Source organism: Electrophorus electricus, chromosome 7 (genome assembly GCF_041902795.1).
Source record: "Electrophorus electricus isolate QZ-2024a chromosome 7, ASM4190279v1, whole genome shotgun sequence".
In the NCBI taxonomy this organism is placed as follows: Eukaryota; Metazoa; Chordata; class Actinopteri; order Gymnotiformes; family Gymnotidae; genus Electrophorus; species Electrophorus electricus.
In genome coordinates, this window is record NC_137503.1 from 3,694,083 (window position 1) to 3,721,417 (window position 27,335).

General features: G+C 45.6%; 1 protein-coding gene and 1 long non-coding RNA gene across 2 annotated transcripts in view; one reads left to right on the forward strand and one right to left on the reverse strand.

Annotated features, from left to right (window-relative positions):
* LOC113575908 (uncharacterized) overlaps window positions 1-11,520 on the reverse strand; it is a 24,044-nt gene extending 12,524 nt beyond the window's left edge. Inside the window, exons 1-2 of the long non-coding RNA XR_003410453.3 lie at window positions 11,419-11,520; window positions 8,503-8,598 (exon numbers count right to left, since the gene is read on the reverse strand). This is a non-coding gene — a long non-coding RNA (uncharacterized LOC113575908). The remainder of the gene's footprint in view (window positions 1-8,502; window positions 8,599-11,418) is intronic.
* Window positions 10,534-27,186, forward strand: tprg1 (tumor protein p63 regulated 1). Its single transcript, XM_027007734.3, has 6 exons — window positions 10,534-11,054; window positions 11,486-11,726; window positions 12,717-12,808; window positions 14,638-14,814; window positions 24,999-25,152; window positions 25,980-27,186. Exons 2-6 carry the CDS (start codon window positions 11,487-11,489, stop codon window positions 26,172-26,174), a joined length of 858 nt encoding a protein of 285 aa, XP_026863535.2. The 5' UTR covers window positions 10,534-11,054; window position 11,486; the 3' UTR covers window positions 26,175-27,186.
* Window positions 27,187-27,335: the final 149 nt, after the last annotated feature.

The window sequence follows — 27,335 nt, forward strand, 5'->3', positions numbered from 1 at the left end:
GAGAGACAGAGACAGAGAGACACACACAGAGAGCGAGAGAGCAGGCCATTACTCCTTTAGACAAGGAATGCACAGTTGAGTCAGGGAAAGAGAAAACTGTACTGTCTCTCTCTCTGTGTATGTGTATGTGTGTGTGTGTATGTGTGTGCGTGTGTCTGAGCGAGAGAGAGAAAGCTTAAGGCACTGTCGAGTAAAGCATAAATTCTTTGGCAATGTGTTGTGTGTGTGTGTGTATGTGTGTGTTCACTTCTCCATCAATGTGTTTGTGGCGTGGCCCAGTACGAGGGTGTCTGCAGAGTCTGGCTCTCCCCACTGAGGTCTCCTGCTCTGAGGTTTGGCTCTGCTGTAGAGTACAGCGTGTCCTTGGCCAGAGAGGAGGACTGAACCATGACATCCATAAAACACCCAGAGCAGGCAGCCACTGGCAAATGACACCAACAACATGATCAGTTACCCCAGCAGCTTTCTCTCCCTCTCTCTCTCGTTTCTTCTGTGCATATGAACATTAGAGCATGTTTGTGGTATTTCTTCAAACGATTTATGTGTCACATGCTTGGCAGCTAAATGTTTCATGAATTTAAAAAAATAATAAATAAATAAATTTGACTAGGGCCAAAAATTTCATTGCTGGAATGAGTTTTGTTTGCGAGGCTATCAAAGTTCCCTTCTGAACTTTAGCTGGAGTGCTTTATTCTCTAAGAACCATTTTCATAATGTCATTATCCTCCGTGTATTATTGAATCCAAGCTCCTTTGTTTGTGTGGGTTTTTTTCTATATCCATTTCTACCTTTCTGTCCTTCTGACCTAATACTGTTCTAATGTGTTTTTCCTCTAGGAAAAGCCTGCACTGCTGCTGGATTCCTGCTCTATTTGCACAGCACAGCTCATATAACTTTTCCCGCACCGTGACCTGTTTAAGTACCTTTAGCCATTAGCCACTGAGAGACTTCACAAAGTTGCTCTGCTGATGAGTTTCTGAAAGGTTGCTGTTTTCAAGCAGGCATGTAGGTGGAGGTTCAAAGACTTACTATTTGTGATTATTTAAGCAGGGGTTTTTTTTCTCCTGTTGCTATAGGAACATACTTTATTTAATGAAACTGTTAGCACTACAAAGTGTCCTTGTCAGAGGGTGACACATATGTACTAAATCAGGGTTGAGACCAACACTTCAGTCCTATATGAAAGGAGAACAGGGGAATCGATTGTGACTGTTGGAAGCAAACTTCATATCACTATTTTTTGACAGTTTGATCTCTCTCTCTTTACCTGTCTCTGTGTCTATCTGGCCCATGTTTGTCTTTCGGGCATTTCAAACATCACAAGAAAAATGAAAAAACAAAACAAAACACTAAACAGTCTGAACTGTTGGACTTGTTTGAAATTGTTAGGCCATTTTAGCCAGTAATGTTTTTATATTTATTCTTATAGTTGTTAAGAAATGCAGTGGCACATTGTCCCTCATGTGTAGTTCCCTTTTTATTGTTTCGCAAATTTAGTTAAAAAAAAAAAAAGTTCAGGACCTGTAGTGCACAAAATGGAAACGCCGTGTGGTGTACGCATGCACTCCTGAGACATGCTGCATGGCTGCTCCGTTTCAGTGCAGTGGTAGCTCAGTGGCCGAGGTGCTTAACTTTTAATCAGAAGGTTGCTGGTTCAAGCCCCACCACTGCCAAGTAGCCTCTGTTGGGCCCCTGAGCAAGGCCCTTAACCCTCAGTTGTTCGCATTGTATTCAGATATAATTGTAAGTTGCTTTGGATAAAAGCATCAGCTAAATGTAAATGGCCTGCCCTTGTAGAAGTAGAACTACAGCCTTTATGGGCTTTTTCTTTTACATAGAACTTCTCAAGAATTGTCTGCCCGATACAAGTAATACGGAAATAAATCGACGCAATTGTTGTTCTAATGTGTCTGTCCAGGGAATGACCAAAATATAGCCACATCTAATAAATAAATAAGTAGAACGCGAGCCCACAATTCCTGACTCTTGGAAAGACGGAGCGCTGTCTCAAAATATAGCCCTGCACTGCCAGTTCTTTCTTTGCAGTTATTATTATTGTCCGACTCATAATGAAACAGAGTGGTGTTACAATCTCTGTTTAGGTTTGAAGGTCATATCGTGTGCAGGACAGCCAAAAAGCACTTGAGGTTTCAATATTAAAACAGCGCCCTTTCTCAGGTCCAGCTGGAAGCACAGCAATAAAGTGCAGCTTGTGTTTCGCACTGTTTCTGCCCCTTAAGCAGAGGAACTCGAGGAGATTCTTGGTATATTAAGGTTTCGTGTTGTCACACAGAGCTTGCTTTTGATTTCATCTTCTTCATACCAAACAATATCCTCACGAACAGCAACTGCAGAGTACATGCCATGGCCGGCAGCGTCCAAAGCCCCTGGTCTGCTCGGCGGATGGTCCTGTTTCATAGCTGTTAGCACCCAGAGGACCTACAGTAATCTAACTGAGCGTATCACAGATGAGGTCACTGGGTCTTTCAGACAGAACTATATTTCAAATATTTCACAATCACAGTTTTAATTTTACAATGTAATTTTTTTTTTCCATTTATTTTTTGTGTTTTATAGTTGATCTATAACAAAATGACCACATAGCATGTCTATTATGAATACTAGTTCATCATATATACTTTTTATACTAAAAACAGTTGTTTTGTTAGCTATTGGGTTGCTTAGTTGAGCTAAATTATTTGAAATTCCCTTATTTCATTTCACAGATGGACTTTAAGACCAGGGCCGTCAGTCACTGAGTAAATGTATTCACTACCTGTAAGCCTTGAATATTTAGCAGCTCGTCTTCCTGTGGGCAGTGTACTCTCGCAACACACCACAGCCACATCACAGAGTATATCTGTGTGTTTGTGTGTATGAACCTAAATGCAGGGACCCTCTGCCAGTATTCAGATTGCTACTTACACTTGATGTATATACAAACATGATGGAGTTGGCGGGCGAGAAGGACTCATTTCACATTGCCCGGGGTGACCTGGTCGGCCAGAACGGAATCCGACAAGCATGCTGGCCCAATCTCTTCCGCACCCGTATCTCTGACATCCCTGGTACTGCCGGCCTGCATTTCCCTTCGCTCTGCACCTGGTCCCAGAGGGCTTAAAACAAACCGACAACAAACACCTCTCCACCTCTCCCGATGCCTTGACCCCACCCAGACTGCCTCACACCACTCTCATCCCTGCAGTTCCCCAACAGCACAAGCCAACAGTTTACAGATCATGTCTGATTTCCTGAATCAATTATCTTAATGAAACAACCCCCTCCTTTTCATTCTTCTGTTCTACCAAACAATGCTCGAGTCCTAATGGGAAAAGTAGATCATCGAGGGACTATATTTAGAACCAACACGCACAGTTAACAAATGGGCAACCGGAGACACTTTCTTGGTGAGACCTCACCCATCTGCGTCAGGCAAACAGGCAGCAAGTCGACATGTTCTGTTTGCTCACAGGCCGAGGGACCTGTAAATCTGACTTCAAATTTCATTGTCCTCCGGTGGGAATGAGAGGCCGTGTCTCTGTTTGGTGTGTGTTTGGGGAAGGGGGTTTTAGGGAAGGGGGTTTGACTTGTGGATTGTCTTGGAAGAGAGAGCTGAGAGACATGTCAGGATTCGCTAAGCCCTCTGTTCTGAGTCCTGTTTCATTGGCCCCCTGGACCCCTTTACCACTGACATGTTATAATAACTCTCCCACTTACTGTGTTTTAAAGGGAGACGCTTTATTCTCCGTCTCTTCCAAGTTTTTAAGTGACACCAGTACACCATGTTAACAAAATATTTGCTGTAGAGAGAAGTTATGGCCCTTGAAGTTATGGCCCTTTTTCCTGTTGGAAAACACTCCACTTAGGCCACTCAACTGTTACTGCGAAATGTCCTCTGTTCATGGAGCTAGAATAGTTAAGCCAATAAATGTGCTCATTTATGGAAGAATAGTGCTTCCTACCCTTTCGCTCACACTACACGAAGCTGTAAGAAAATGGAGGTGGGTGTTGTCGGGCAGTCCCTAAAACCTGAGGGTGGCACAGGGAGAGATTTAGCACGTCACGCTTTCAGACACGCGTGCACGCAGACCTCTTAGAGAAATAGATTATCGACAGGGATGGGGTTTTTATTTTCTTCGCTCCGACTGCTACGGTGGGCTGTAGCAGAGGTGAAGGAACGCAGCATTCTCTGGCAGGTCCCCGGCAGCTCAGCAAGTGAGCAGTCGCGCAGTCCTGCGCCACCCCGGACCGCCGTGGTCCAGGTACGCGGCACGCAGCCAGGCGGGAAATGCACTGTAATCTTACAAGCGACGTGCGGCAAATGGGCATACATCCTGGGATAACCATAGAGGCGCTGGCGTGCCACGGACAGAGCCTTCTGGAGGAATTCCTGGATTCCTCAGCAGCTGCCACGTACAAAAGGCACAAGGGAAAAAGGGTTTTGAAATACTCACTTATTTTCAGCACAAAGCGTGTGTCCTGAAACACCCCTCTGAAGGAGAAGACATAGCACGAGCCTTTAAAGAAGCTGGAATACAGGAGTGTAGCCACTTGTTTTACGATATGAGGGTATCTAAGGATGTACGACCTTTGACCTCAGCTAATGGAAGCAGACAGGAACCCGGTTCACACAAGCTGTGTGCACGCACGCGCATGTGTTCACTCACGGCAAGAAGGCTGTGTACATATGCATTAAAAATCTAGAACAAGGGAGAAAGAAAAGGCCAGCTTTCAGCTCACTTCAAGAAAAATCACACGCATCAAATCCAATCGAGCTCAGAGCAGGTCAAGTATGGACCAGAGAAGAGCGGTCAAATGAGCCTTTCTCAATAAAAAGATCTCGCAATCACAAAACGTCCCTCTGCCTCGCAACCGTCTGGCCAATCTGTTTTCTTAAAGGTGTTTATTTTGCCCAGAAAAACACAACGAGACTCATACAACACAAAGAGAGCATCAGCTGTCCCTAAAGAGACACAAGAAGGAGTGTGTGTGTGTGTGTGTGTGTGTGTGTGTGTGTGTGTGTGTGTGTGTGTGTGTGGAATCTCACCCCTCGTGACAGGATTTTCTGGGCTGGAGGCATGACTCCACTGAGATTATATGGGGCAAAGCACTAAGGAGCCAGTGACGGAAAGACCGCAGTACACCACGTTGGGCGTGAGGTCAGACTGAAGCCTCTGCCATTCTCCAATAGAGACTACAGGGAGTCGGACACTAGTGCCCCTCCAGAGCCCACGGAATTTCATGGCAGGGACAAGCCAGGTCTCTGCTCTCCAAGAAGCATATGATGTGTTTTACTTACAGGAAAAAGGAAAAAAATCATAGTAAGGGAGACCTGATAGGATCCAGTCTAGAAAGGAGAGAGTTTGGCTCATAGCTAAAAAGGAATCATGATAAGTACTGTCGGGAGGTCCCTGTGAGCTATACCCGAACAAAACTGGAGAGTCTGGACACGTCAGTGTGAACGTCACTACTTCCTGAGAGAAAACCAAGTGGAGCAAGTAGTCAAAAACACTTGAGATGAAAATTTTAACAGCAGCCCCTTGCTGTCACGGGTTCTGCAAAGTGTGGAACTGTGAAGGGTGAATCCGATTGGACATAAACTTTTTGAAGTGACAAGGATATTTTTTGCCTCACAATACACCTGAGGTTATTTTAATGTGCTGGAAGACAGACTTGATGTCGCTAAAACAGAAGGGCTGAAATTAGTTTGTTGGTGAAACATGCCTAGGTGATTCTACTGCCTGGCAATCAGCACTGGGTAAAAGTTGGTAAAAGTACAGCATAAATGTATATTAAAAGTATAGTATTATACTCGAATCAATCAGATTCCAGTCTGTACACTTCCAAAGTCAGATTTCTCCAAATACATATGAAATATGTAGCCAAATCACCACAAACTCTGCTGGCTAAAAGGACTGAATATTTCTTGTAATTAGTAATAACTAGAAAGATACAGGACTAAATCTTTAAGCAGCAAATTTTTTTCTTTTTTAAATATACAAAGTATATTAACCATTTAAACCATTTTTGCTGCTTAAAACAACTTTTCGCTGCTTAGCTAAGGAACCTCAGACATTTAACTTAAAGCAGCAGTTGCCTTTAACCAACTACCTGGATACTGCTACTGAAAGGCAGCTCTCGGATCTCGGATCAGTCACTGATCTCAAACAGCAATTGTGATTTAGAATGGAAGTGAAATACATGGCATCCCTAATTAGGATACACCTCAGTGGAGTACTCTGTTACAATGCAGCATTTAGGCCTATATTGCCTTAAAAAGGTAAACATACACAGCCATGTGAGCCCCATCTTTCTGTTACCCTGTCTCTCTCTCTCTCTCTCTCTCTCTCTCTCTCTCTCTCTCTCTCTCTCGTGCACGCTCTCCCTCGCTTTCATCCTTCCTGAGCAGGCTTATCATCAGAGCTTGCAGTAATCTATACGTCATCCAACATTCTGATGAGAAGAGTATCATCGCTGATGTAAAGGTATGCTCCACGCATGGATTCCTTTGACCCACCTCCAGCTCCCCACCGCGGCTTCCCAGCGAATCAAAGCCAATCATCACAGAAGCCGTTTGATCCAACGAGGTCAACGAGAGGCAGCGTTCACGACTGCAGGCAGCACCGTAGGATTTCAGAGGAACGGCTGAGCAGACGCCTGCCAGACCCTTTCAGCACCGGCGCTCCGCTGATGAATCTTGGTAGGATACTGCCACCTTGTGGCGAAACTGGACGGTATGTCGCAAGGGTCGCCTCTCAACAGATGTCAGAAATGACACGAGCTGCGGTGCGTCCCCATCCTGGACGGCAGGGTTTCGCCTGCATTTTCGAGCACGGGTCCAGTAAAGTTCTAGGCATAGGTCGTGGTAAAAACAGAAAGTATTAGGTGTCCTTTCAGTACTGCTGACTTCACAGTTCCACCCCCTGAAGTGGCTTTCTGTGAAGACTAGATCAGTGAGAGTGGAAAAGTGTGTCAGGGTTTTTCTATTCTTTAATCTTTTGATCTAAATGGTAACAGACTGTTCTTTTAATATCGGCATGACGTCTCCTCATGGGGTTTGGTCCACAATGTGCAATTGCTTTTCTTAGGAAATCTTTTAATAATACAAGAGAAAAGAAGTAGACTGTCAGTTCAGTTAAAAAATGTTCTGCCAGTGCTTCTCCCCCACCCGAGTATAACCATGGGACACTGAATGCAGTACCAAGGAAGCTATTACGGTAAGTGATTAGACTAAATACTTTCTCTTCTTGTTGTGATCATTTGACCTAATTTTGCCTCAACGGGCCTTCTGTAATGTCATAGAGCCCTGAGAAGCATTTAGACGAACTCAGAAGAGAAGCTGTCAGGAGCAGTTGTTGGCAGGTATTCAGAGCGTGCCCCTCGGGGTCAGCGTGGCCAGGGTCAAGGGCCTCAGCTGTTTGCTCTCAAGTTTAAAGTGTTTTTCTTTGTAATTTCCAAAGAGTCTCAGAAATATTTTAGCAAGAACACCACCCAGCTCTCCGGTACTCTGTTCTTCATTGCCAGTGTGGATGACTACACTCCCCCACAGGGACACACGGACACACACACACACTTTCTCTCTCTCTCTCTCACACACACACACACACACACACACACACACACACACAGACACAACACTCTCTCTAGGAAAAGTGCTGAGTCATGTTGTGGTGCACTTTCATTCAAAAAGTCCTGCCTCAGCAGAACACTGTATCTGTGCTTAGAGAGCAGTGGCTAAATCACCCAGCCAGACAGAGCAGGGGAGCTGGGAGCTTTTCGGACTGGTTGCATCATGCTGCTACTGCCATGAACCGCAGCGTTAAACAAGGAGCGCTTATTGCCTTGAAGGGAAGAGGGATGTTATTGCTGGCCTTTCGGAGTGTTTTCCAGATGATTGCTCCACTGTCACATCACACACACACACACACACACACACACACACACACGGTCTTCACCACCCATCCTGAGCACAAACGCACTGCAGTGATCTGACAAAGTAGCTCTGCTTTCACAATTATATACTCACACATGCACGCACACACAACGTTCACAAATACTGGAATATGCTCATACAGTACATATACTACCTCAAGCATACACCTCACTGACATGACAGTACACTTATATACCATCAGTAACACACACACACACACACACACCTGTGACACATTCACAGCCACACAAAAACACACAAGCACAAACATGTACACACACACGCACACAGACAGATGTTGAATCGTCTGCTGATCCACTTCACTGTCTGAAGGCTTGCCCAATACATATTCATGGGCCAAAGCTTAACTAATTTACACATTCTCTTTTTATCTGGAGAGAGATACAAACAGCATTCTGTTTCACATCGATCTTCCATGCTTTGGCATAGCTTCTATCGTTATATTATCTGCTTACTCCACACAATATAACAATGCATTTAAATGCAACCAGCCTACATCTCTCTGCAACCAAGCGATTTCTCCAGGGGAAGGTTGTGGAATTACGTACCGTCATGGTCGACACACGTGCAAACTCGGGACATGAAAGGGTTGGTTTGCAACTGGCGGCAGGCGTCTCGTGTTTCAGCATGGCTGCACTGCAATCCTGTTGGCACATGCACACGCGTCTGAGCAACTATGATGTCACCGCCCAAGCTGACGACCCGGAAATCCTTCATGGCCGCAGCGGACAGATAGAAATCCAAGCTTCAGTGCGCAATGCCAGAGATCACTTGGCTCCACTGAGCCTTGCTGAACGAGCATTGAAGAGTCCCTTCATGTCATGTTCAACTTCCCTGCTGTGCACTACATGTACCGATGAAATTTTCCCGGAAGACACATTTATCGGAGTTTATCTATATATCTTCACCAGCCACTTTGTTAGAAACACAAACTTTGCACCTGCACTCTGGTGTCTTTAATAGGGACATTTTATATGCATATAACCACAGACTATAGTCCAACAGGCACTACTGGTCAGGCCACCTCTACCCTGTTCATTTTTGCTGTTTCTCTCCACAGGACCATCACTCATAGGATATTGTTTGGGCCACAGACTATTGCCAACACAGCAGTCACACTGATATTGTAGGTGTTGTGCTGGAGGGCATGTATCTGGTACAGCAGGTTGACAGTGTTGGGTTGAGAGTGGACTGCCATCTAGAACGTGGTTTCCGTGGTTAGAAAGTGACCACCGATGAAATGTGGAAGAAAACCTAAGGCAAATTGTGCATGGTAATGAACTTATATTCTCTAACTCTACACCTACCATGTGTTTCTAATAAATAAAGTAGGTAGTAATTGTATATTTGAAAGTTATTATTAGTGAGTTAAGTTTAGATCCATAATTTACATCATGCATATAGAAAAACAAACTCTGGAAGCAGTTATTACATTTGCAGTAAACAGCTCTGCCCACACGCAAAGATTCGCATAACACAACCATGACAGCATGTAATTATCCATCAGCATATACAGCCGCTGTCTGTCTCTCAGTGACCACATCAGAAGCACGCACAGCCGCATCACAGCAGTTATCCACAATAGTCCTCAACTACATTTACATTCACATTACATTTAGGACATTTAGCAGGTGCTCTTATCCAGACCGACTTACAAAAGTGCTTTGTCATCTACTCATATAATGCATCCTAGCCAGTACAGCAGGTTAGAACCCAAGTGAACTATCGAACTAGCATACTGCATGATACAGGACTCGCCGCTGATATCACTGGTATAGCGCAAAAATTCTTGGGCCACATCCCAAGAGGCTGGATGGAGGCCCTTTTTTTAAAGCAAAAAAATTATTATTATTTATGATCCCCTCCTGCCCCCCAGCTCGAGACACCCTCCCACCCCCCACCCGACCCCCTGCAGGGCAGTGCGTGTCCGAGTGACCCTCCCTTACACCACTGGCCAATACCTAGAAAGAAACGCAACAATACCGACCACCAGTGAAGCGCATTAGCCACCATTAGAACGCCTAATTACACGCTTCCGCGAGATGGGCTTCATATCAGGGCGCACGTGCGACGATCCTGCAGTAGACAGCACGAGAGGGGCGGTTGGTTGTTCTCGCAGGCCTTCGTTCTGCAAAAGCACGAAGTTGCATGAGCTTGACAGATTGCCCCGTTAGCGTATTAGGATGCCTAGCACAAAAGAGCACTATTAACAAGATATTGAGTGGCGAGGCTTGCAGACTAATAAAATGCGCTGTCTGACTGGGCACGTGCCAGAGATCACGCTTTCCGTAAGCTGCTCGGTGATTGATGCCGAGGGTATTAGCGCTAAAGATGCGGTCTGAAAATAGTGTTTGAAAGCGTCGTGGTTTTTGGCACTGAAGAAAGGATCAATTTCAGAGGCGGCTCCCGGTTTTTTCGTGGGTTTTTTTTTCCTCCTTTGATGAAGAGGAATTATGCATGCTTTTTTTTTGTACATTGCATGTCTCTCGGAGCATCCGTGGCCTTGAAGCGTGTCAGAGACGATTAGACGATCAGAAAGCGGGTGGAAAAGACTGTAATTCTACTAAAACAATCTGCAGCCTCCCACTGTTGGCGGTAACATTTAAAAGCCGTTTGCTGTGTGAGGCAAGGCTTGGAAAGTTGCGCCCGATATGTCGGACAAACTTCCTAAATTCCACCCATCTCTCTTCACAACCCGGGCTGGGTGTTAGGACAGGGCAGTCTAGAAAAGTACAGACGCATGCACATCTTTACTGCCTGGCCTGATCTGTGCGTAGAGGCATTGCTTATTTGCTTTCTAGCAGTGGATGCCATGCCACAGTGACAGCTCCACAGAGCCAGGGACTGCTACGGTGAAGTCTGGTGTTTGTAATCGGGTTATCCGGTTGCGAGAGGCAGGCCTCTTGTTTGTTTCTCTTCTTCTTCTTCTTCTTCTTCTTCTTCTTCTTCTTCTTCTTCTTCTTCTTCTTTTTCTTCTCCAACGCCTACTTGTTTAAAGCTGCTCCGAAAATCACGGAAGCAGGAAACTGCCTGGTGCATCTGTTGCTTACTCAAGCGGTCTAGTCTTCGGTATCGGTAAAGCACTCTCTCCCAGTCGCAGGTAAGCCGTCAGTTCTCATCGCATCATTAATTTAAAAAGGTGGCGGGGGGTTATTATTACAGCTGATGAAGGATCTCTGTCCGAAACGGCCCGTTTCTCTGGAAACTTCACTGCAGTTGTGACATATTAATTTTGCCCAGGAAGCGTTTCAGTTTCATTTTAGTTTCTTTCCCTCGGAACCTGAATTAACGTTTGCCTGCACGTTTGATTTTAGTCGGTTTTTGTATTATTATTATTATTATTATTATTATTATTATTATTATTATTATTATTATTATTATTATTATTATTATTACTATTATTATTATTATTATTATTATTATTATTATTATTTCTTGGACATGTGCATACTTTAAGCATGTACCTTGTATAGTGCATGGTCTGTGATCTTGTAAGATCTCACGTTTGCCAACCGTTCCCACGATAAACAGAATGACCGATGCGGACGAGGCATCGTTCCGCGCCGTGCAGCTCGAGCAGGACAGCGTGGAGTCGCCGGCGCCCGGGGCGGGAGCGGGCCGACCGCGCTCAGGTGGGGCGGATACGCCTGGCAACGAGGACGCGGGGACGAGCGATCGGAGCGCGCACGTACAGTCCGATCCACTGGCTCGAGGAGGGAAGAGGTCCTCTGCGGTTGAGCAGTTCAAGCTTCGGAGGTTTTTTGTCCTGCGGGTATATGACACGTCGTTCTCGTTGGGGCTCAGCTGTGTCGTGTTTTCTTCGAGGTTATGCTATTATGTTATGCATGAGGCCTTGATGCAAAGCGGACTCGGGAACTTGTATCCCATGCAGCATAAAGTTTAGTGTCACAGAATAGCAGAATTCTGCCAGCAGGATGCAAACCTGTGATGTTTTGCACTGATCTCGGCTCGGTTTTCTGATCGTTGCCAGCTCTCACTAGCCCTCACAGCAAACTACAAACCTGAAGCAGCGCTCAGTAATCCACTTATTCTCATTGTGCGTTGTAACTGATTGTATTAGAATGTCGTTATTGTAAACACAGAAGATTGTTGAGTTCTAACAATGGAGGGCACCTCACCACACCCACCGCAAACATGTTGCAAAACTAGCAGTGAAAAGCTCATATACTTTCTCCAGCATTGTGGTCTTTTGTTCTGTTGTTTGTCGAACACGTCCACTTCTACAGAAAGCAGAGGCGGGTGTTTCTCCACAGTGACCTGGAAACATTTATTCATTGTATTGTATGGTGTGCACAGCAAAGTCAGGATGACAATGCCATCCCTGTTACTGCACCTGAGCCATTTCTATGGCAGCATGAAAAGCCATTATTAGTTACATCTTGGCACTGATCAGACATACGAGGACAAAACCATGGCGGGTTGATACTCATTTATCTGTCCTTGGATTATCTAGAGCAGAAGTTCTCAGTCCAGATTTTCTGACTCCCCAGCAAGTACAAATCTTTTGTCCTGTTTTAGGTCTTTAACATACACAAGCCAGAGGCGATTGAGAGTTTAGTAGTTCTTCCTTGGATGTGGTGTGTTAGGAACTATAATAGATTTTAAAAATCTAGATTGATTGTGGGTCTGTGATGATTGGATTGAGAATCTTTGACCTAGAGGTAATCACACCAGGTTTATATCCTATAACCCTGTGTACAGTATAAGGGTAACTCTATGCTGTGTTTGGTTCCTGGTTTAGCTTGGGACCCTAGATCATGCTATCGAGGACATCAAATCCCTGGTCGACCCAAAGGAAGATGGCGCCGTCCAGAGTGTTTGGTTAATGGCTGAGTATGTGTTTCATTTGTTCTTATCAATTATTCATGTATACTAGATGTAATGTCAACAAGATAAATTTGCTAATTTTAAGATCTTTGTAATGAGGATTTTTTTTCTTTTTCAGTTTGCACTGTATAGACCAGTTCACATGGCAGTTAGTGTTTTTGGTTTTTCCAAAACCAAATGTTTATGATTATGACTCTTGACACATAATTACAATGCCCAGATGAAGACTCTATTTGCTTTGTTTCATTAGATCCCTGAAAAACCAGCTATTGCATTGTTCCTAGTTGGGAACTGTCTGTTAACTAACTGATGTTTGTAGATGACTTCCTCTTTCTTACTTTGATATTATTTTAAAACATTCTCTGCTGTATGTGGTCTGGTCGGGTAGTCACACATATGTAAATGGTAAACAAATGAATTCCTGCATGTGCCAAGAACTATTTTACAAATAAAAAGCCCTGCTAAACCTTCCACCTACAACAGATTCAGCCAAGTCCACATATGGACCGACGTGGACCAACGTGGACTAACACGCGAACATCCTATTTACAAATGCGGAGTAATTAGGAGCCCAATGTATATAAGTGTCTTAGAAATCTCAAACTGCAGAATTGCTACAGCTGATGTTCTGGAAATAAATGCGATTTGCAGGAAATGATTAAAGCAAATTATGCAGGCAGCAAAACAAGCTCAGAGGAGGACTTTTGGCTGAATGTTCTTGCGGAGGTCGGCGCCTGTCTGACCACACAGGCTTTTAAGAACCTACCACATCAGAATGAATAATGGAGAATAATGCATGTAATTTTCTTGGCCCGACATACAAACATGTGCACATGCCACACACATGCATCTGTAAGATGACTGAATGTGGAATAATAATAATAATAATAATAATATATTCAGATTTTATTCACCTTATTTGCACTGAATTATGTGTTTGTTTAAAGGTTAATTGTTTAAATAATTGGATAATTGATGTTTATGCTGAGAATAATGCATAATGCACAACAGTGTAATGTAGATAACTGCATATAACATAATATGCTCATTAGACCTTTATTTGTCATAAAACAATCATTTTGAGAAGTAGTGATGCCCATTAAAGGCTGGTGGTATAACTTGTCTTACCTTTAAACCATGGAAAGGCTCCCTGGATGGCGAATGCTAAGATTAGTGAGAAGCCGTTTCTGCCCCTGTAGCTTATGTTCTACCTCAAAATAATTCATTTGTTTTCATCAAAATGTGCCACCCACAACTGTAGATTCAGGCATCTGTGCAAACTGCTCAAGCAAACAAACAACAGCAATGCAAACAACAACAAAGACATACAAAGAGGAGGCTAGAAACACAATCGGAGACCAGTGACTGGGAATATCGCTAGAAATGTAATCGTGCTGTTTGTGATGAATTTATTACGAATGTTCCCAAAGATACCACAGAGCTCAGTAATTGTTGAAGGCTGAACAGACTGAAACTTCACGTCATGCAGGTTTCATTCTTTCGGTCCACTAGCTGTCACCATGGTTACCTAATTTGTCATTCTGTTAGTTCCTGTGCTATGGAGAGCTGAGTAGAGTGTAGATTCTAAGGAGAGCTCTTCATCACATCATCCCTGCAGAAATCACAGGGACCCCATTTAATATCCTGCCCACGGAGAGCTAAACCCTGTTAAAGAAGCCAAGAGTCCTCAAAAGTGTCCCCTAACACTTTGCTTTTATTCCCCATGATAGGAGTCGCTATCCAGTTTTTTTTTTTTAATTAAGTACGTCTTTCAATGAAGGCGTAAGTTCTTTGTCTCTTGCTTTCCTTCTTTGTCTCTCTGTCTTTCTCTGCAGAATCGATCACTGGAACAATGAGAAAGAACGACTGGTGTTCATCACAGAGAAGTCGCTCCTTCTCTGCAAGTACGACTTCATCATGCTCAACTGCGAGCAGATCCAGAGAATTCCCCTCAACCTTGTGGACCGCATTGCATATGGTGCCTTCACCTTCCCCCCTCACTCCCTTCTCACGTGAGTAGCTCCCCCGGGTTCCAGGCGCTCGTGGGATCTCCTCCTTCATCAGAAGGAGAAGTGGTGTCTCGCTTGTCCACTGAAGCAAACAGCGTTCACAGGACTTTCCCATTATAATCACAATCGTACGTTTTAGATATATAGCACTTTTCTGACACCTGACACGTTGAAAATGTCACTTTTCAAAGCATGTTAAAACAAATGAAGGAATATCTAGAAAGAAGGCGATGAGGAAGGAATCTGTGTGAAGAGGAAAGTTTTAAAACTGAGATTTGACGTGCAGTCACAGAGAGATAGGAAGAGTGGTGCATTCCAAAGGTCAGAGGCCACCGAGGACAGCCTGGTGTGTGGCATTGCAAGAGTTCTGCTGCTTAAGGACCTAAGGATGTAAGATGGGGTGTCAGGGTGGAGAGTTTCAGAAAACATAACCAGAAGTAAGACCATGAAAGGCTATGAATGTAATAAGGAACAGTGTAAACATGGGGAGAGTCCAGGTGGGAGTTTTGAAAGTACAGAAGTTCGTTAGTGTTTTGGTAAGTAAAGTTTCAACATATTTCATGTTGAGAAACAGGAAAAGATGGGCAGTGTTACAAAAATGCAAAAAATTCAGTGAGATCATGTGAGATTCAGGTGAAAGTGTGCAGTCAGGAAAAAGAAGATTCTAAGCATCCATCTCAACTTTTGGATCCTTCCAGCGCTTCAGCTCCGAACTGTAAGCAGTCAGTGTCATGGGAGTGGTGGAATGACTACTGAGATACATGACTATAACAATGAAAGATAAGGCCATGATGACAGATGATTTGTCGCAGGAGTGATGTGTATCTGAAAAACAGAAGAGGACCAAGAATGAATCCTTGGGGTACATCACCATGAGTGACTGTGTGTGTGCCTGTGTGTGCGTGTGCGTGTGCGCGCGTGTGTGTGTTTGTGTGTGTGTGCGTGTGTTTGTGCGTGTGTGCGTGCGTGTGTGTGTGCGTGTGTGTGTGTGTGTGTGTGTGTGTGTGTGTGTGTGTGGTCCCTACAAATTTCCTATTCTAGTAATAGCCAACTCCTACCTTTTAGGTAATTCTCCCCTGTCACATGACAGCTGCCAACCAGGCATATTCCTCCAAGGCAAACATTGCATGTTTTCTAGCTGTGGCTCATGCAACATCCATGGTTGCTGTACCATCTCTGTAGAGGAAAGGCGGAGAGGCACACTGTGATTTATGGTATCTAAATCCTTGTGTGAACCAGCGTCAGCAGAAACTAAAAGGTCGTTGACATCACTCGAGAGCGGATTCTGTACTGTGAAATAAATGAAAACCAGACTGAAAGGGCATATAGGGCATGGCCATCTGCAGTGAGAAAGACAAAGTTGCATGGCACCCACTCTATCCATCATTTTAGCTAGGAATGGGAGGTTGGAGATTAGTCTGCTATTGGCAAGGAAATAGAGATCAAGGCCAGGTTCCTCCATGAGGGCTGTTATAATGGCAGTTTTAAGAGAGGAAGGAACAGAACCAGAAAGACAAGATATGAATTTATTACATTTATATCACACGATCTTTTAGAAGAAAGGTTGGGGCAGGGTCAAGCCGACAGGATGAAGAGCTAGATTTAGTAATGAATTCAGAGACCGTGATAGAATCTACTGGAGAGAAACTACTGCGAACCATTTGTCTGCGATCAGGAGTTTCTTGTGAATTGAGAAGCAAAGGGGATATGGTGGATATCCCTGTACTAATGTAGGATATCCCTGTATTTAGGCACATGGCCAGAACAAACCTCTTCGATACGAAAAGGCCAATTTTCTTTGCTCAAGACGGCAGCCAGTAGAAATCTAACCTCAGGAGAGTGTTGCCGGAACCAGACTGGTCTTGAATTGGGCATAATCATTGAATGAGTGAGAAATTACACTGCTGCAGTGTGACGTCATGGAAGCAGGACACGAAATTGCAGAAGAGTCAGTTAGAAGTGAAGAGTGAAGAGAGGTGGAAAATCATTTTGGATCAATAGATGTAACATTATGGTAAGAGACGACAGCTTTTTCCCCCCTGGAGTTGAATGTTGGTATACTGAGGCTACATACATTGAGGTGATGGTGGACATGCCAACTACAGAAACAGAGACAAAGATATTGTGCCCAGCTGAGCACGAGTTCAACACCACCACCCGAAGGTCTGCTGGTGGGTTCGCTATTCTTTGGTAAATTCCTCTTTGCCTTTTGTGGTCCATGCTAAAGTAACTCTCGAATGCTACGAGCAGACACCAGTGGCTGAGTTTGGAAAGCCAGCACACACAGAGGTCACTTCAGAGAAGTGCAGTTGAAGAAAGGACTTCCAAGAAACAGGAGTGACTCACATCCTGCGCCGGTGAACACACCATACTGGATAATTCACTAATAATTGTATTCGTTACTGTAAGCCTTCTGACTGGTGGACACTGATTAAAGGCTCAGTTGAATTGTCCCTGCATTGATGAACATCTATGATCATATCTTTGACAATGCGATAATTGCTGATTTCCTTTACAGCAGTATGGATGATGTACATTGTGTTCTCCTTCTATATTACACTAAATGACTCAAGTCCAACAAGTTATAACCAATTGGACTTCACAGATGCCCTGGCTAACCTTGGCCTGATTCATATGTGCTCTCTATGCAGTAGATTTCATCCTTCCCAGAACTGAGATGTGTGCTGAAGAATGTCCTGAGCGATTTGCCCCGAACAGTACTGAGGGCTGCCAGTGGGTACAGTGCAAAGGGTGCAACCAGTCAGAGCATGCGGAGGAAAACCAGTGCCTTCCTTTTCTTAAGTGGCTTCCCCTTTTTGCCGGACGAGGATTAGGATGTGAGGAGGCCTTTTATCAGACAGAGTGAGGGGGTGAGGGAGCTGTCTGTGAATGGGCTGGCCTGCCACACACTTATGTAAGTGATTAGTGGCAGAAATTAATGTCGGCCTTTTATCCGAACCTTTTAAAACTGGCTCAGGGGACACCAACCCAAGTAAGACTAATTTGATGAATAAAACGTAATGTGGCGTGAAGTGCTTAGGAAGTGAAGTGCTTTATCTCCACACATTACATTCAATTATAAATAAAACGCAGGCGGAAGCCACCCGAAAGTGCTGAAAGGAAAAGCTGCCGTTGTGCTGGAGACGCTCTCTCACCTCCTCCTCTTAGTCCTGCGCCCCTCACACTGAAGGCACACTCTCACCTCCTCCTCTTACTCGCGCTCCCCTCACACCCGAGGCACTCTCTCACCTCCTCCTCTTACTCCCGCTCCCCTCACACCCGAGGCACACTCTCACCTCCTCCTCTTACTCCCGCTCCCCTCACACCCGAGGCACTCTCTCACCTCCTCCTCTTACTCGCGCTCCCCTCACACCTGAGGCACTCTCTCACCTCCTCCTCTTACTCGCGCTCCCCTCACACCCGAGGCACACTCTCACCTCCTCCTCTTACTCGCGCTCCCCTCACACCCGAGGCACTCTCTCACCTCCTCCTCTTACTCCCGCTCCCCTCACACCCGAGGCACACTCTCACCTCCCCCTCTTACTCCCGCTCCCCTCACACCGTAGGCACTCTCTCACCTCCTCCATCTCCTCCTATTTCCGTGTCTTTTGCACTCTGTCTTTCTCGAGTGAATTCCACTCGTCTCAAGTCTTTCAGGCTGCAAAACATCACAGCCAGTCAGAACTCACAGCTCACACTAATCATCTTTATTGATCTGTGTACCCCCTATCCTGACACCTAGAATCCAACCCCTACCAATCATACTGATTGATAAAAGCTTCATAATGATGTTATTGATCAGGTATAGAGCTCACTGCCATAACCCGTGCAGGACATATAGCTGCTCTTATGACTGGGTAGAACACCTGCAGCTCCACAGTGACACCATCATTCCAGCAGCCAACCTCACTCACATGAATAATTCAGTGACTAGAACGCCTCTTTGTTCCCCGCTCCCTTCCGCAGTGAGTCAGCGTGTATAAACTAATCTGTCTACGTACTCTCTGTGCGTATGTTCTCTTGCTCTGTTTCTAAGCCAACCCGATGGGTCCCCGTGTCCTATCCGTGCCGTTCTTCTGAGATGCTCACTCAAGGAGATTAGGAGAGAGGAATCGCTTGCTATAGCTGTTGGCTGCGAATTGTTTTGTTTGATTAGTTACTCATTTTCAGGTAAAGTATAATGGCAAATCATACATGAGTAGTACTCGAGGGAGTGTGTGTGTGTGTGTGTGTGTGTGTGTGTGTGTGTGTGTGTGTGTGTGTGTGTGTGTGTGTGTGTGTGTTTGTTCTCCTTCTCCGCATGTATCCATGTGAGTCATGGTGACAGACCTACACCTCAGTGACTTCACAGAATGAAAGAAGCACGTGGTGTTTCTGTCCCTAATCTCATTTGTTTACTGCAAAGCAAAATGGTTGCTTTAGGATTGCACTCCCATCATGCTCTAGTCAGTCAGTGGTTTATGGTAAGGTTTTACCACACATCCTTCAGTGCCCCCGGAAACACTTCTATAACATATCTTAAATGTTGGGAGAACGTCTCGCTGTGGTTTGGAGGCAGTCACTGCATGGGCGTGAGGTAGCAGGGTCTGACAGTGGATGGGAGGGTGAGAGTCAGAGATGTGTTTTGGAAAAATGCTTTTCTCTCTATCTGTCTAGACGAGGTAATTACCCCCCGGTTATCCTGCATATCACTGCTGTCTCCTTTTGTGCCTACTGAGGAGAGCGTGTTGCGAGAGTCTCAGTTCTGCCTGAAAGGTTTTCAGCAGATTGAGTTTGAAACGCTCGGCTCTCTCTTTCTCTCTCTTCCACCCCTCGTATTAGGCGCAGAGTGTGCTTTCCTAAAGTGTGCGTATCAGACAGTAACAGGCCTTATGCTAGCTACACATAACGGAGTCTGCGTTTCTGTTCTATTATGCTGCGTGTTTGATGTTTGGCTGTTACAGTGCGATATAGTAAGGTTGTTTTAACAACTTTTATTCAATTTCACTTTCAGACCAGCAGCTGCCGTCTCCATGGGGTCTGCGGTCTTTATGAGAATGTTTCATTTTGATTCGACCAGCCAGCTAGGTCAGGTGCAGCATGGGAACAGGGAGCCTGCCCTGATTCATATATTAGCGGCAGGCTGAACATCCACCGGCACTGACTCAAGAAAGCCCTCCCCCCTCCAAACAGTGGCTCCGCCTCCCCCCTCCGCCCGGCACTGGGACTCTCCACCTCTCCCGTATGCTCCTGAGTGAGTAAGCTGGGAGCGTTGCAGGGGGTGTTGGGTGAAGTCGCACAAGATGGCAAAAAAAAAAGTTCTGCTTTTGCTGTTTCTGCAAAAACAGTGTAATTCTTTTATGCGTCGTAATTATCAATGGAATGCAGATTCAGGCACTAATGGGTGAAGTTGTGGCTTTTTTAGGAAAAGCTACTGTTATGTACTCAGAGAAACTTTTTGACCCAAGAATCCCCTGGTGTTGTGTTCTAATGGAATGTGTTCTTCGTAAACATAAATTTATAGTGACTGTACTCAGCATTGCATGGCCTTCGTCACCAAGGACCAAAGAATTGGCCTTTCGGTGCCAACAAACACACACAAACACCGTTGGAACCAGCTGAACACTGAAAACATCCAGCTCATCAGTTTTCACTCCACTAAGTTAAGATCATGTTTTCCAACAAAGTCCTCAGAAATGTGAGACAGAAATGTTTTAAATGGTGACAGTACACACAGTGGTGTTGGGTGGCATACACTGCTGATGCTTCAGAACATTTGCGATTTGGCTAAAAGCATGTTCAACCCAACTCAGCCAATGCTGCAGTGTTTCTCCAAAAACCATGGCCGTTCACAGCCTTGGCAACTGTGGCAATTCCCTATTCAGCCAGCAGGGGGCAATGTTTTACATACATACACTTGTACTTTTCTTCTCATGCAGCTTGCAGAGTAACCAGAAGCCACCCTGCATGCGTTATATCGTACCAGTGATGATGTCCAGAGCTGTTGAATCATTCTGTGACAGTTTTGTGGATTCTTTCTGACCGTGAAGTCAATCTGTACTGTTCACACAAAGTGTGTAGGTGGAGTTTGAACAAAAACCAACAAAAGCGCCGTCCTGCTGCACTGAATGCTCCCAACTTCCTGATATGGAAGGGAGGGATTAGCCTTGCTTGTGTTTGGATTTGTTAACCACTTCTTTTCAGCAGGCATCTGCTTGTCATCCATTTCATGGTATTGAAGCGTGTCTGTTGTGCTGGGGTGGGGATGTCCCAACTCTGACTAGGTGAAGTGGCGGGTTACATGAGGCTGACGTCCAGAAGCACGTTTTACAACGACACAAACGTGACACCAGACACGGTGAAACCGAGGTTTTGCAGAAATGCATAATAAGTGGAGCTAGGAAAGGTGTTTGAAATGTGCTGCATCGTCGTTTTTGCGCAAGAAAACGACGGGGCTGCTTCGAGCTTCTGCGGCCCGAAGGTGGACGCAGTCCCAGGCTGCGGCCATCCTGCGAACGGGGGTGGCTGCGCACCTCGCTCCCGGGGTCCGTTGAGCAATCGGGGAATTTGCTAGCTGGCCCAGACCCTGCTTGGGCCGCTCGCTGTGACAGCTGCGGCCCAACGCTGATATTTATCTGCTGTGTTGACTTACTCGTCCCCAGCCCACAGAGAGCAGTCAACCGCTGCAGGAATTTCAAGACGCCGTCCCGAAGCTTAGCTAAGAATACACTGGAGTTTGTGTGTGTGCGTGTTTGTGTGTGTGTGTGTACGTGTGTGTGTGTGTGTACGTGTGTGTGTGTGTGTGTGTGTGTGTGTGTGTGTGTGTGCGTGCGCGCGAGGGTGATGAAGGGAATATCAGCTTGGTTTTATGGGCAACAGGAATGTTTGCAGTACGTGATTATGAACCCTGTATACGGAGAAGGTTCTGGAAGCTCATTCACACCTTCTCTTTTCCCCCTTTCTCTCCATCTTTGTATCTTTTATCTTCCACCTTCTGTCATCCGTTTACCTCTCAGTCCAACAGACTATTGGAATAAAAGAGTCAGTGTGAGCGTGTGACTGAGAGGCTGTGTATGCATTAGGGAAAGTCAGTCTCTGTGTGTGTGTGCGTGCACACGTGCCCATGTGACTTATGACCAGGCTCAGTGAAAGCGCTGTTCTGTACCATAAACAGTGAGTGTGTAAGAGCTCTGTGGACTCCAGCCCAGCCCTGTACAGCCTGTCTCAACTAGCCCTCTTATTCTGATAGCTTACCTGGAATCATCTGGAAATCTTCACACACACACACAGTCGCGCACACACACCCCTCAGGCTACACACTTATCATTTATCCACGTGTGCAGTTGTGCATTGGATCTCACAAAACCATGCACGCACACACACACACACACACACACACACACATTGCTTCACGTTTGTTTGCACATTCACTTCCAACGAACACTCCCATTCTCTTGACCGGAAACTTTCTCGTACCACAACCCTCGGTGCCAAGTTAACAGTCGGTTGCGCGGGCCTTTGTGTCTTCTCTCCCCACTCACCTTTCGCCCATTTCTCCTCCCAGTACGGGGGAGGCGGGGGTGGGCTTATTCATCAGGGTGGAGCCGCTACAGCAGTCATTGTCAACACTGAAAGCGCCAGTGTAAACAGCAGGAGGAGCAGAGTCTCACGTCGTGCTCCCATCCGGCTCCATCTGTAGCCCTGAGCCATGGCTTTGCTCAGGCAGGAGAAAGCTCCCCCTTAAGGCGCGTTTGGGACGGGCGTCGGTTCTGGCCTGGCCCAGGCTGCCAGGGCTGCGACTTCCCCCCTGCCCATCGCAGGCTCGTGGTGGCTGGCCACTGTGCGCCAGCGGCAACGAATCCATCTTCATCCGTGTCTAGGAGGGGCTGGACAGATCGGCTGGCGCCCTGCCTGCGCTCTGTGTGCGCTGCACACAACAAAAGGCTTACGAGCGCATGACACAGCAGGGAAATAAATCGCCTGCTCCGCCGTCGTTAAACACGGGTGAAAACGACCCGGTCTGTTGCTTGGGTGAGATAAATGTACCTGAGGTTTTTAAGGTCAAGCAGTTTACGTGCGTTTGCCCGGGTTTACGTTCTAGGAAGCTTAAAGGAGGTCGCTGTTTCTAAGCGAGCTTATATAATATTAATGTTGAATGAGGAAGAGGAGAGGATGTCTCTTAGCCAGTGAGGAGCATGCGGTGTGTTATTTCATCAGTCATGTTGGTGAAATCCTGGGGCTGCATGGAAGCTCTTACTCTTGTTAGTTCCTCCAGGATCGTAGTGTCAGGGCAGGGGAGTGACACACAGGGCAGGAGGGAGGGAGAGAGAGAGAGAGAGAGAGAGAGAGAGAGAGAGAGAGAGAGAGAGAGAGAGAGAGAGAGAGAGAGAGAGAGAGAGAGAGAGAGAGAGAGAGAGAGAGAGAGAGAGAGAGAGAGAGAGAGAGAGAGAGAGAGAGAGAGAGAGTGAGTGATGCTTGTCATCCTGCTTTAAAAACAACCGACTCCTAGTCCTCTCGCTATCCTGTGGCTGGCTTGTCAGCTCCTAGTAGTGATACCACTACACGCTGCAGGGTTTCCCTGGGGTCCCGTCTGTCTGAGGGAGGGCAAGAGGTGACCCATAGCACTCAGACACTACACGGGCTCAGTTGGCAACCGCTCACGACTGAAGGGCATGTCTGTCCTCAGAGGAGGTGTTTCAGTTAATGGTAGAGGCCCAGGGGTTGGAGGGCGTGGGGGTGGGGGGTTGGTCCTGACATGGCTGGAGAGGTCTACCTGATCGGGTAACTACCTGATAGGAAACTATGCAGGGTTGATGAACCAAAATTGCAGTCCGAATGTGTGTGCAATAACTAGTGCTATTGATCAGGTTTCGCCTTCATTAAACAAAGAAACAGGTACAAAACATCCACGGAACTGACAGTTGGCTTTAGGATGTCCAGGAGAAGTAATTCTAAATGAACGAGTGTGAATGAAGGGCGATATTATAAACAGTTCCTCACGATTGTTGACGACTGTTCTCCTTAATCTAGTGTTTGTTGGATCAGTGTGTTAAAATGTAACGAGTGTTCAAGTACGCCATCAATAGGGCAAATACAAAATCAGCAGCACAAAGGGTGTCCCGGCCCCATGCTGCTGGAGTGTGTTATACCACATCATGGAAATCTGACCCCCTCACCAGCGTGATTGATGAACAACTTGTAAACATTCAGAAAGATCTCGCTGAAAATGGAAGAGTTCCAGCGTCATTTCAAAGCCTGAATGTGGAGAGGGTTTTTTTTAAGATGGCTCTCATCTGAAAGGCGCTCAGTTGTCTTGTGGGGTTTCATCAGCCAGGAAAATAAAGACATGGCCTCTGGGGGTTTCATTAAAATCTGTTTACTTACTTAAGAGAAAAGCAAATGGCGCGGAGTGAAAGAAAATCTGACAAACGCGGGGAAATGCCTTTAAGCTTAGTAAACATTAGATTGGCCTGGACAAAAAGAAGATGACCTACAGAGGAGAGGAGCCCGGGTCCGGCAGCAAGGGAGCACTGCTGGACAGGAACGGAGGGGTTCGGGAGGTCAAGCTGACCTATTTGCAGACACAAGTGAGCGCGGTCAGTGCGGGCTGATGGCGAACGCCGGCATGCAGGCTGTGGCACATGGTTTACTTGTTCAACCCGAATTATGTCCAACTCAGACGCTGGGCATGTGCATTAGTGCCAGGGCAGTTGTTGCCAAAAGCCTCAGTGAAGCTGCATCTGTGTGATTCTCTTTAAATGACTTCTGTTACTTACTGTTTGTTTTATGGGGTTTTTTTGGATATTCTTTTGTTTATTTTCAGTCCTCCAAAAATATACAGTTGATATCAAAATCTATTAATTAATCACCTTTATATGATATGCACTTGTCGACACTATGGGCAAAATAAACACATTCAATGCTAGAAATATTAAACATCACACACTTTCCCAATATTAGAGTCTGTTTAGCGAGGATCAGCATGTTTCAAACATTACATTTAGAATATGCCCCCAAAACTCCCACAAAACGCCCCAGAAAGAATAAAGCCCTTTTAACAGTGAGATCATACTCGGTTTCCCCAGATTATAAACCAGTACTGTTCAGTTATGAGTGATTTTGCTGTCACTCAGCCAGGACACTTTGCTCTTGTTCACGTAGATGGATGTGTGCTGAAGTGCCGTGCGCTGTCTCTCCCTCTGTTTCAGGCGAGATGGAGAGGGTGTGCGGATCTTTTGGGACAGACTCCGGGAGCCCTCTTTCATGTCTCGCTGGAACCCGTTCGCTTTGGACTACCCCTACACCACCCTGACCTACCACCCGGTCTACAATGCCAATGACAGGCTGGCCAGAATGTGTGAGGTGAGATAAATTAACTGTGCCGCGCCAAGCAGGACGATGACTCAGAGGTGGACCCACTTACATGAGTGGAGATGTTTTCACAGACTACTCGATCTTCATCCTTACCGTTCCTTTGAAAATTGCCTGTGGAAGACGTTAGTCATATTTGCCCCACATGAATATCCTTTGTTACTATTTTTAAGGGATTAAATTTATTTACAATAAATAGGCATGTCTGGAGAGTTAAATGCGAACTTTTTTCTTTTCTTTTTTTTTTTATGTAAATCTTTTAGCTCCCAAGGACCTTTCAAAATGACCCAAGCAAAAGGCTGAGATGAGATGATTATCTTTTTCAGCATATAAACCAAGTAACAGTTTGTCAGCCCCATGACCCTGTGAGTCTGGCTTCGGGCTGGGGTGGGGTTAGGGTGGGGTTAGGGTGGGGGGGTTTGCATTGATCACACTTCTTTAGCAGGTCACGATGGCTGTGGGTGGGGGTGGGGGCCTCGGTACCAGTAACCCTGTAGATCACATAACCACTCATTTAGAGAGGCAAGGTGTCAACCCTCCTGGCCCCTATCCCATTCCACACATACCATCACGCCCATAGAGGTGAGCAGCAGGTTGGGGGGGGGAGACAGAGAGAGAGAGATAATGCATACAATGAGAATTGACTTGAATGGGTACTTTTGGAAGAAATTAAGGATTTGACCGTTGAAACTTATTTTGCTTTCAAAAGCAGTCCATCTCTTTTCTAAATGTGCAGTGCAGTCAGGTCAGAGCCACCAGAGGCGAGGGCTCCGATTGCACTGAGCTTTAATTCTCTTTGGTCCACTTTCCCCTCTCAGATCCACAGCTTCAGGGAGCAGCTGGCCATGGTGGCACAGAAGGTTCATGCTGAAAATCCAGTACCAGGAAAAGCCAACGGGGTTCTGGTTCTGAACCAGCCCCTTGTCATCGAGGCCTACGTGGGGGTCATGTCTGTCATAGGAAACCAGAACAAGCTGGGTTACTGCTTGGCTAGGGGCAACATCGGTTTCTGAACGGAGATCAGCTCCGGCACCACACTCTGCTCTGACGGAGACAGAACCGGAGCCCCGAACACAAATGATTTGTAATCACATGGACAATTGAAGATCATTATGCTAGTTTTGAAATGATTTTATCATTTTGTTTGGAATTTTTTGATTACATTGGTGGATACTTTGTTTAGGTTTCTGGACACAAGGTGCTTTAAGATCTCACATAATAAAAGCAGTGTGATTACTGACACCTTTAAATTGTGTCATTATCCACTTCAGTGTGAATAAGGTTATTGTTAAGCTGTGTGCTTTTTGATTTTTTTGTTGAAATAAGTGTTTTTTTTTATTTCTTTTTATTTTGTCATCAGAATGTTCTTTATAATCAGTCTGACTTTCATACGCTGTCATTTCCTTGACATGACTCATTGCACAAGACAACTGTAACATCTCTTCTCAACCCGTCCGCAAGAAGGTTTCTAAAAATCCCGACTGTCCATGTCGTCACTGGCCCTTTTGCGCCGTGCTCTACCATCAGCGGCAGCCGCAGGTTGAATCCCTCGCGAGTGTGACGGGGGCCCGTGGACGGGGAGTCTTTATGATGGCAGTTTATTACTCACGTTCCAGCATCTTCCCATTTCTTCTCCACTATAACCGCTCTGTCAACAAGCCCCCCCACCCCAGGCCATGCTCCATACAAGCGCTCTGAAGCGTGGAGGTGCGCATGTCATATTTGTTTGATGGTTTGCTGTGTGTTAGAACAGTTGAGCGCTGGAATTCCCCCGAATCTGAAACTGCAGCTTGCTGTCGGCACAGCACAGTTGCCTCCCTGAAGAGGCCACGTTAAGTAAAGTCCTCCTCAGTGTGGACACACAGCTTAGGGAGTCATAGTCTTGGTTTTTTATTTGTTAGCGGTGCTGATTGTGACTCTTAAAAATTTTTAAATGTTTTCTAATAATGCTTTTAACGCTTATATGGGCATGGTGTTCTTGTTCAAGCCATACATATCATTTTATTAAAATAATGGTGTATCATTGTCTTGTATTTTCTAGCCCTTTTATTTAAAAAAAAATGTAAGTTTCTATTGAGCTCATATTGCACTCTAACACGCTGTCACATAATGGAGCTGTGTCATCTCGGAGCAGTAATCATTACTGAATTCCATCGTGGTTGGTGGATTTCACT